Consider the following 11,007-nt stretch of genomic DNA (forward strand, 5'->3'; position numbering starts at 1 on the left):
AGAGGACCTGGAAGGGATGGTACTTGGATTGGGGGGCAACGTGGAGAGGCCCTAGAGGAGGGACTGGGGAACAGGAGGGAATGTATCCAACAGAGCCTTCAGCCGAGATTCTAACAAACACCACTTTATTGAACACGCAGGTCCTAGCACATACAGCCACAGAGAAACAGAGGGCAGTGGTGCCCAGCTCTGCCCTGCAACATTCTGCTTCAGCCCAAAGATTTAGGGGGTGATTGTACAGCACAGATGTACAAGCAGGAAGGAGTGCTGCAAGCACTGCTGGCAGCCCCTCGAGGGCTAAGGCAGTACCTTCCCCCTGGGTGTAGGAAAACCCCTGGCGCCTGCTACTCCAGTGCTGCCCTGGCACATAGGAATCTTGCAGCCCCACACTCTGCCCCTAGCTCCAGGGTGGGGAACAGGGGAGAGCATAGCCAATGACAACCCCATTGCTCCTTAGCTGAGAGCACCAACCACTCCAGATCCCACACAACCCCACAATCCCATCAGCACCCTAAGGGAAGCCATGTCAGCTTCCTGGGGCTGTGTCCCATGCACCCACACAGCAGCTGCTGCAATAGAGAGCAGGCAGGTGGCAAAGGCCTGCCAGGACCTGGCAGCTCCTCTCTCCCTCTCTCAATCTCAGCATGCATGAGGCATGTTCTCAGGGAGATGGCTCCAGGGCCCTTGGGACTGCCTTTCCCCAGAGAAGAGTACAAGTCCATTTAGGGGGTGGGGGGTGCTAGGGACTGTGAACACCACAGGGTTGAAGTCTGAGGGCAACTTGGCTCATCTGCTAGGAAAGCGCAGGGCCTATAAGCGGTACACCTAGCCCAACTCACTGAAGCCACTCACAAGACTGCTTGTTTTAAAACATACCAAAAAAAGTCATTTTCCCCCTACCGGCCAAAAGCCTGAGGGGAAGGATTCTGGCTCTGTCCTCCAAGCTTCTGGGTGCCCCAGCACCACCTGCTTCTCAGTCTTGCTTCCACTGCCGCTGGAAATGGCTGGGGCTGGAGGCAGGGCAGCATGGCCAGAACTGTCTGTATCACCCCTGGCTCCATGGGCCTGCTGCAGGGGCTCCCCCTTCAGAGTCCAAGCCCCATGGTTGCTCCCAGCGATGAGCCCCCACCTTTGTTATTTTAAACTTTCATTTATTTACAAAAACTGTCATGGAAAATAAAACATCAGTGGTGGGGGAACTGCAGGGTCACTGCTCACTTGAGAAATGCCACGTCTGGGATCTTCCCCTCCGTCTGAAAGAGACCAAGAACCAGACACTGGGACTCTGGGCATTGCAACGCCCCCATTGCCCATGGAGAGGCTGCACAGAACCCCTGCATCCGAGCCCCCCACCAATCTACTAGACCCCACTCCCCTCCCAGAGCCAGGGATAGTGTTGACACAGGAGTCCTGACTCCTAGCCCAGTGCCTTCTCCACAAGACTGTCCTTTCCTGTGCCTATGAGGTGCCTGGGAACAGAGAATGATGGAGCCAGGCCCCTGGAGGAAGGCAGCCCTAGGAAAGAAGATCCTTGTGGGGATAGAGAGGGGTCAAGGCACCCTCAATCTCTGAGTACTGAGGCCACTGGTGAGGAATGAACATGCCCGTGGCTCCTCCCCTCCCCCTCGCTGTTGCAGGATTCTGACCCCAGGCCCCAGGGATGGAGTCAGGCCCAGGCACTGTCTCACCTTGAGCTGGGTGAAAACCTGGGCTGCCTGGCTGTAGTCCCAGTCATTGTCCTGGAGGCACCTAGGGCAGAGGGACACTGTCAGCAAGCAAGTGATGGGCTATGTGGCAGCATCAACCCTCCCCACAACCTTCCCCAAGGCCTACTTACTTTTGGGACCACTCAACATTCATGCCAGACTGCATGGCGAAGGCCTGTAGCATCTCCTGCTGCTCAGCTGACAGCGTGGGCACAGGGCTGGATGAGGGCGTGGGTGCTGGCATCACGAAGGCCTTGCGGATCTCTTCCGTGTTCGCTTTGCGCACAAACAGCTGGTCGTTCACGATGCACAGCCTGAAGGGGTAGGGAGAACGAGGCACTGGCGGGGGATCTTCATCCATTCCTTCCCCCAGAGCCTGGGGGCACAGGGGATCCCCATCCATCCCCCACTTAGAGCCCACATGTGAGGGGAAGATCTCTTCCCCACCCACAGAGCCTAAAAGGAGGGGAGGGGCACTAGGGGGATTTCTCCGCCCAGAACTAAGGAGGGGAATGTGGGGATTCCCATTCCTCCCTCCACACCCTGGGGTGAGGATAAAGGATCTCCATACATTACCCCCTCTCCCACTTCCTGGGGGAGATGGGAAGGTACTAACTAGGGGGAACCCCCTCCATTGGTCCACCTGCCATACACATACACTGGAAGGGTAAGGCACTGCTGGGGGGAATCCCATCCATCTCCCCTCCTGGGCATGTGGGGGGAGGGACAGGCTATCGACCCGTGTTCTACCCGTGCACATCCAAGGGGATACCGCTGCCCCCCCACCCGGGGTTCTGTCCCCAGTGTCCCCTTCCCCCACTTACCCTGTGATACCAGCCGGCACAGCAATGAACATACGGGTGAAGCCTCTCACCACATCCCGGGACTTGCCATCCACTGCACACAGAGAGAACAGAGCCCAGTGAGGTGGGTATGGGGAAAGGGGTCTGCCATAGGGGTGAGGGGATTTTAGCAAGGAGAGGTGCAGAGAGGAGCTTGGAAATGGAGGGTAGGGGGCTTCTGGACACTCACCTTCCTTGAAGACTCCATGGACAGCAAAGCACAGCAGGGTGTTCTGCAATATGAGAGGGGGTCATGTCACTGAACTGCCACTCCCCTACCATGCCCATGGCCCAGGGGAACCTGCCAACGCTGCCCCCCACTGCCCGACCACTCCCCCTCTCTCCCCCACACTGCCCCCAGGGGCACTCTCTCGCCCCACCTCACAGCACAGCTTGCCCTGCCCCCAAGGTGGAGACATTTCCCCTCAACCCCCCATCACAGCACAGCCCACCCGGACCCCGGGACAGAGGCACTCACCGTCTGTGCACAGACATCCACCACAAAGGAGTTAATGTCATGCTGGGTCTTGGGCAGCTCGTTGAGGAAGGCCACCACGTTCAGCCTCGTATGCTTGAGCAGTTTGAAGCGCAGGGCTGGAGGAAGGAGGGGGAGGTGAGACCACAGCCAGCCTGACAACCCAGTCACAGCACCACAACCTCATTTGTGCCCTGCACAGAAACCCAGACCTGGAGTCTGCAGGGAGTCTGAGCTGGTCACTTGCGGGAGGGGCGGGGAAACTACCCTGAGTGTAACCAATGCAAAAACGCTGCCTCAGTCTGAACAGCCAGAGCTGATCCTTCAAACAGGGGCTAGAGCTGCCTCTAGTGTAACTGACCCAGTGATGTTGCCTGAGTCTGCAGAGCCTGAGCTGATCACTCCAAGAGGGGACTGCTCTTTTGAGTGTGATCGATGCAGCCCCCTAGCACTTACTGGGGTCCTTGAGTTTCTTCACATTCCTGCTGCCCTTGAAGTATTCACTCAGGATGCTCCTGTTGAGAAGAGATGCCCAGTGAGTAGCTGGAGAACAGTACCCTGTAGCTCCTGCCCCATCAGCCCCACAGGAAAATGCAATGGAAATCTTCCTCTTACCCGGCTCTTAGCCTCTCCGTGAACTTCACAAATGGGAACAGAGGCAGTCTCACCCTACTGGGCAGGGGAGGGGTGAGCCCCATGTAACATAGAAAAAACAGGGCACAGAGAGGGGAAGGGAGTTGCCTGAAGGGACATCGTGAGTTGGGGTCAAGCCAGAAATAGAACCCAGAGTCCAGGCTTCCAGCCCCCTGCTCTAGCCAGAAGACACCATTCACCTATGAGAGCTGGGGATAGTACCCAAGAATCCTGACTCCCAGCCCCCCACCCCCATAGACCTCACAGCCCTCCTGTGCCGGGGATAGAACTCAGGCGTCCGAATTCTCAGCCCTGCGGTCCCTTGGGAGGGCAGTGACTAACTCCTAGTGGACTCACCTGGAGGGGTTCTGCGAGAGGAATGGGATGCTGAGGGAACAGCAGGCCCCATCGTGATAGGCATCCAGCAGCCCCTGCCTGTCGCCAGAGTCATATACAGAGTAATACCTGCCAGGGAGAGAGCGCGTTAGCAAAGGGCAGCTGTGCTGCTAGGACACTATCCCTGCCCCAGAGCTCTCCCCACACCTGAATGCCCTATGCCCGTGACTCTGGAACATGACCCATATGCCCCCTCCCCATACATCCCCCTCCATTCTAGCTCCCAAAATAACTCATCCCCCCACATCAAAGTACTTACTGCTGCAGGAAGCGCAGCACCAGCACCTTGAGGTCATCCGAGCCGAAGTAGCTGCCCTGTGGGTCAGAGAATGCTCCAGTTAGTACCCTGGCTCGGAGCCCTTCCCCCCAAAACACCCTTGCCCTTGCCCTGCTGGCAGAGCAGTTAGCGCCCTGGCTCACAGTCCATCCCTTCTCCACACCCCAAGAGTGCCTTCCCCAGCCCAGCACCAGCACCTCATCTGCTGGCAGACAGATTAGTGTCCTAGATTAAAATCCCCCACTCCCTGGCCCCTTTACCTTGCAGGGGGGGAGGGTGGTGGGTGCTTCCACATCAAAGACAATAGGAGGGGGGAGCTCATGGCCGTCCTGCAGAGAGGCAAAGGTAGAGCAGTGAGCAGAGAGTGCCCCAGCAATGGGTCCTGAACAGGGCAGCCCAAGTTAGCGCAAATCACTCACCAAGCGCAGAAGCTTCGGGAACCGCAGTCGGATGGAGCTGTCAAAAATGGGACATGAATCAGTGAGGCAGCGGGGCCAGCCTGGCCCCCATGGGGCCTCCTTCCCTCCCTGACCCCACCCAGCACTTTGGACCCACCCCCCCATGCCCTTGGCACTGACTCTGCAGGCCACAGAAAGGGGCTGTCCCTGTGCCCACCGCACTCCCCTTACCCAATGCAGCACCCCCTTCTCACCCCAGCAGGGCAGAGACAGAGCAGATGCCCCAAGATTCTTCACTAAGGTGGGGAGGGAAAGAAACCAAGGCTTTACTACATCTTCCCCCTCCAGATCTTGGAGCCTTGGCAGAATTACAGGCCCAGGAACACTATGGGGCTGGTGCCGCATGGCTGAAGGGCTCCACACTTACCTGGCTCTTACTCACCTATGCGGCTATTCTCCAGTGAGGAGAGAGTGGGGGTGGGGAGGGGAAGACAAGGGCAGGATGGCAGGGGGAGAGGACATGGATTCCCACTGATCATGGAGTCGCCGTCATTGCAACCAACTTACAGCTGGGGGAAGCTTCCTGCATCAAGGCCCAGATCTAATTAATGTCCATGCCATGGCACGCAGGGCAGGAACGACAGAGGAGAGGGATGCAATGGCACAGAGGAAAGGAGGACAGAACAGGAGGAAAAAGGGATCCGGGAGCCCAGGAGCAGAGCCTCTTCCTGCCCTGCATGGCTCCTCACCCCTACCCCAGACGCATTGGTGATGCAGAGGCTCGAGAGAGACTCGCTCTGTGAGAACACAGCATTCTGGTCAATGGAAAGCCCGGGCCTCCTGCTCCTGCTCCGAGCCAGTCCTAGCCACGCCTGCTGCCATGGCAGGACCTGGGGCCACTGATGGGCTTGTGTGCAGCTGCTCACCGAGAGCACAAGAGAACAACGTAGCATGTGCCAGGCCCTTACACCAGGAAGGACCCCTCTGCGCTGACCGCTGTGCGGTCTAGTTTGGCCACTGCACGGCTGTGCCTGTCTTAGGTTGTTCCTTCCGTGAGGAATCTTACCCGTCTCTGGCTAGCCAGCCATCGTTGAGGGCCAAACAGCGGGCGCAGGGACTGGCAATCACAGCAGCTCCGGGACTGCTTGGTGCAGAGCGATATGGGGGGGCATCCCCCTAAACATCCATCAGGGGGCAAAGACAACAAGCCCCTCCTGTGTGCGACTGGGGAGAGCAGGTGGGGACAGTGGCTCTCCCATGGCCAATGTGGGAACAGGGATACTAGAAGAGGCTGTGCATCCTGGAGTCCCAGTGCCCAAGGTGAGGGAGGAGGAATGGGGAGAGAGAGGGAGGGGAAAGCAGCGTACAGGCAAAGTCTAGCTGTTACTTTAGGGGAGTAGAGCGCATTGTGGGGAAAGGGAACAGGGCTCCGAACTGGCTGAAATAAAAACCACATCATCAGCCATGCAGCAGTCAGGTCCCATGCGCCCAGGGGGGCCCAGAGCCTCAGCACAACCAGAGAGGGATGCAGGGAGACAGACACCATCACTAGGGCCACTGGCAAGAGGAGCCGGGATCCAGCTCCCAGCAAGTAGATGGCATCTTCGTTCTACTGCATTGTCCCCCACCGGGCGGGAGAGGCCAAGTGATTGGGGCCAGGCGATCCACAGGCCCCAGAGGCTGCCACTGACCTGACGTAGTTGGACTGGTCCCGGAAATTGTTGCACAGAGGGTTTCCATCCAACCATAACTCCTCCAGCTTGAGCCCCTTCACCTTGTCCAGCTCGCACTCAGACTTCAGCTGTGGCAAGGAAAAAGAACAGAGCGGCAGAGCATGAGCGCAAGGCCACAGAGCGTTGGCCAGACCGGGGATGGTGGTGGCGGCGCCTACCTCATTGCGGGTCAGATTGAGGATCTTGAGATTGGTGGCTTTCTGGGCCAGCTCCGCCAGGTCATCCAACTGGTACAGCTTGTTGCTGGTGAGATTCAGTGAGAGCAGCTGCAATTGCAGAGGGGACAGAGGGTCAGAGGAGAGTCCAAGGCAGAGCTACCCATCCCCAGTTTGGTGGCAGGGCACTGAGTGCCCAGACCGAGGTTCCAGGAAGCCTGCCCCCAGCTCACCTCCGGGATGTTCTCTTCAATGATCTGCAGCACGGCCTGCATGCAGTTCCGCCGGTTCAGAACCACATCAATGTTCTGTGCCACCAGGTCTGGAAGAAACACACAGGCTAAGCACCCCACACCAAGGACCCACCCGCTCCCTCAACACCACTTCCTCGGTACCAGCTCCCCACATCTGCCAGGAGAACACGCACCTGGGTCCGTGCGAAGGTTCTTCAGGTCCAGGGCCTGCTGGGACCCGTCATATCTCTTACTCATGGTGACCTGAAAGTACAGAGACCATGGGTTAGAGGGGACTGGCTGCAAAACCCTGCAGAGCCCAGTGGGGGCACAATAGAGCTACCCTGCACCACTCACTTTCAGCTGCTCAATCTCCTCTGGCTTCAGCTCCTTCTGGACAGACTGGGGTGGAGATGAGTGGTTGACAATTAACACCACCTGGAACAGAGGCAAGCTGGGTCACAGAGGGGCAAGAGCCAATGCTGGGCAGGAAGCCCATGTCAGGGTACTGGTAGGGTGGAGGGGGGGTGCCACAGAGGGGGCCCATGCAGGGCAGAGATGTGTCTGTCAGGCTATGTGAGGACCGGACACAGGACATGCTCCTATTTAATCCAGCCAGAAGAGCAGAGACCTGGCCAGGCCCAAGGGGTCCCCCAGGGAAAGAAGGCAAAAGGCCAGTTCTAGGCATTACATCCCTCCCTCACCATGGGAGTCTTTCCAGCCAGGTGCCAAACACAGAATGGCCCAGGGAAGGGAGAATCATACCTTGTAATTGTCTCGATCTGTGATCTTGCGGGACAGCTGCTTGAGCGCATTGGCTGTCGTCATGTCCTCAATATAGAAGTAGGCCCGGCTTTGGTCGTAGTGGAACTGAGGGCAGAAGACAAGCAAGTCAAGGAGCCCTGGTATCCCCGCCCTGTCAGGAAGAACCTGGCTGAGCTACGCCTGCCTACAGGCATTCCCATCCCCGCAGCTCCACTAGGGAAGTGGAGGCACAGGGAGACTGACTCACCCAAGCCTGCATAGCAAGTCTGTACCAGAGCCAGGAAGAGCACCCAGAAGTCTGGCCTAACTACTAGTGCCCCCCTGCTACAACCACTAGACTCTACTTCCCTCCCAGAATTAGTAATTGAAACCCTGTCCCCTCCCCCACCGCTCTAACTCAATAGACTCCATTTCCTTCCCAGAAACTGGGATAGAACCCAGAAGTGCTGACTCTGTCTCCCTGCTCAAAGCCTGTATGACATCTCAATGCAGCTCTCACCTCCACTGGAGTAAAAGGGACACTGGACAAGTTCTGGAGCGAGCTCAGAAGCCATGACTTGTCATACTTCTTTCCATAGGGAATCTAGGAAAAAAAGGCACTTGTAAGTAGCATGTCAGTAAGCTGGCAGCAAACTATGGGGCTGGGAACTAGGGAGGTCTTAGGGAGCAGCCCTGTGTGTTAGGAACCAGGAGCATCAACCAATGAGCAACAGGGTCCTTCCCCACTGCCCAGGGAGCTGCCTGCTGGTCAGATACCTGGCAGCCAGGCTGGACATTATGCCCCCTTCACAAACTGAGTCAGAGGGGCAGGACAGCAAGGTGACCTGCAAGGGATGTGCCTTGGGTTACCAGGATGTGCCAGGGCTGTGGTGTAGGGGCTTGGCCAAATTCCCTGTTCCCTCCCTCACCCTCCAGCACTCACTGTGACCTTGTACCACCTCCTCCGGCTGCTGTTGCGGCTGGCACTGCTACTCCGGTCCTGGGGCGTGAGATCTCGTTTCACTGTGACATGGATGTTGGTGGCACTTCCCCGGCCCCGGCTGTGCCAGTCATCACCTCGCCTATTCAGCCGTGGCCCATAGGGAGCGCTGGGAAGCAGAGGAACACGAGCGCGTAGCATTAAAGATGGGGGGAGAGGGGGATACCTTGAAAGCTAAAGGGAACCAGAAACACCTGACTGAACCCTGGGGTCATCGCTGCATTGGAATAAAATCTCTGCAGCAACCTCCAGACATGGAGGCCCTATTTATCCACAGCACAGTGAGAGCGCTGCTTTCCCCTGCTCCCCAGTCAAGAGTTGGAGTGGTGCTGGTGCCCCCCAGAGAAAAGAGGCCCCAGATCCCATTCCCTGCCTCCCTGAGCCAACCAGTCCCCTCCCCTTGGAGCCTGACTGAAACGGGCATCCCCTAGAAGGCATCCCACCACCCTGAGCCACTCCATCACACACAATGCCCAACAGCCCCTCTCACTCACTATCTGGTTCGAAGACTGTCATGGGCATCGCTCATGGGAACATCTCCATCACCCTCCTCCAGCTGACCAGAAGGGCTGGGACCTGCTACACCCCGGTTCCACGAGCGGTGGTTCCCCTCACTGTACATCTTGCCTCGGAACGGTCCCCGACCTTTCCTCCTCCTCCCAGCGAAGCCCCCACCACCACCTGTGCCGCCCACACGGTCATCATGTTCTGTGCAGAGGGGCAGAAGGAACGTCAGACACCATCCAGGGACTTCCCTCTTTGAATGCTTGACACATGGCAAACTGCCTACACTAAGCCCCTAACCCTCCTGTCGCCTCCACCTCTTTCCCAGTCCATTCCGCAGGGATCCCAACACCCCCCAGCATTTCCACTGCACCCATCCCCCCAGAGCCCCTCGTCACCCTGCCCTCCCCCCAAGCTGGGCTGGGAGATAGGGAACAGGGACTCCCCAGGAGACAGGGACGCCCGAACTAGATCACAACAGAGACAGCCTCCAGCCAGCATCCCCTCCGCACTCCGCAGGCCCTCCCCGAGACGGCACAGACCCCCCCCAAGAACGCACCCCCAAAGCCCCGCCCTCCAACCCTCTCCCCTCCAGACCCCGAAGGCCCCGCCCCCTCAGAGGCCCCTCCACAAGCCCCACCCTCCAACCTTCTCCCCTCCAGACCCCAAATGCACCACCCCGCAGCCACCTCTACCAGCACCGCCCTCAAGCCCTCTCCCCACCCGACCCCACGGCTCCGCCCTCCCAAACGCCACCCCCAAGAGCTCCCAAAGGCCTCAGCCACAGCCCCTCCCGCCTGCCCGCGTCACCCAGCCCCCTCACCACTGTACCCCCCTTTCCCTTCCTCCGCCATCGAGGGGGGGCTCCGCGCGCCGCTGCTGGGCGGGGGAGGGGAAGGATAATCTCGCTAGTTAGCCGAGCGGAGGGAACCAGGCAACGATTCCACCGCTCAGCTCCGCTCCGCTGCCCAAGCGCATGCGTAAACAGCCTCTCCAGAAGGTGCGCATGCGGTGGGCGGCCCGATTGAAGGCACAGCGCATGCGTAATTTAGCAGCGTCGGGCGCTTTCTGATGGGAGAAGTTACGCGTGCGCTGAATTCCGCCTCCCCCTATTTGTTCCCGAAGAGGTGGAGACACTACGCATGCTCAGAAAAGCCGACGCTCAACGCGGCTCAGAACGCTGCGCATGCCCACAAAAGCCCCCTCTCTTTCCTTTCTGTAGTATCAGCTGCTGCTGGAAGGAGAGATTCCTAGGGACAGAGCTTTGCCTGGCTTGTGGGTTCGAGTCTTACCTCCGGCAGCCAGGATCCCCAATTGGATCTGCATTCAAGTTGCATCCTAGCAGAGAATGTAGCAGTGGGACCACTAGCTACCTAGATCATCTGCCTTTTCTCCTGTCCCACACCCCCAAGGTTCTGGGTTCAAGTCCCGCCAGGGAATCTTTGGCCACATTTTGTGGCTGCAGCTTCATCTTTAGAGAGCTGCCCTCTCCTGCCCCCATTGGCCTCGGTCCCTGGGACCACCCATGTGAAGGCCCCAAGCAGGTGGAAACCATTATGAACCAGACCAAAAAGAAATCAATTCCCCAGATCATTTTATAAAATAGAAATCTTGTGATTTTTATGGGGGCCAACTTTTTTTTTTAACCCTTTATTGGCACTATTTGCAACCTCTTTGGGGCACAGGTTGTCTGTGCTCTGTTTTTGCAGTGCCAGCACAACAGGGCCTGGGACTAGGGTTCCCACACACTACCACAGACCAACTAATGAACTAGAGGTGGAAAGTGGGAGGTACTGAGCCTGTAGAGGAGCAACTGGTGGGATGGACACTTTCCAGGGCCCTGAGACTGCTAGAGATCCCACAACCAGAACAGGCATTTCCCAAAAACATGCCCCAGACAGTATCTTTTGG

At 58.0% G+C, this 11,007-nt stretch overlaps 1 protein-coding gene across 1 annotated transcript; it reads right to left on the bottom strand.

Annotated features, from left to right (window-relative positions):
* Positions 1-108: 108 nt before the first annotated feature.
* NXF1 (nuclear RNA export factor 1) lies at positions 109-10,096 on the bottom strand. The gene is made up of 21 exons (XM_084633059.1): positions 9,920-10,096; positions 9,087-9,300; positions 8,536-8,701; positions 8,113-8,196; positions 7,614-7,718; positions 7,206-7,286; positions 7,043-7,112; positions 6,849-6,937; positions 6,619-6,726; positions 6,419-6,528; positions 4,749-4,785; positions 4,590-4,658; positions 4,312-4,367; positions 4,014-4,121; positions 3,480-3,538; positions 3,027-3,142; positions 2,739-2,781; positions 2,531-2,603; positions 1,838-2,020; positions 1,689-1,749; positions 109-1,253 (listed from the first exon to the last, which is right to left on the bottom strand). The coding sequence occupies exons 1-21, from the start codon at positions 9,948-9,950 to the stop codon at positions 1,215-1,217; spliced, it is 1,902 nt and encodes a 633-aa protein (XP_084489185.1). The 5' UTR covers positions 9,951-10,096; the 3' UTR covers positions 109-1,214.
* Between the last annotated feature and the right edge of the window lie 911 nt (positions 10,097-11,007).

The sequence above is a fragment of the Lepidochelys olivacea genome, assembly GCF_965140295.1.
Source record: "Lepidochelys olivacea isolate rLepOli2 genome assembly, chromosome: 7".
Lineage (NCBI taxonomy): Eukaryota > Metazoa > Chordata > Testudines > Cheloniidae > Lepidochelys > Lepidochelys olivacea.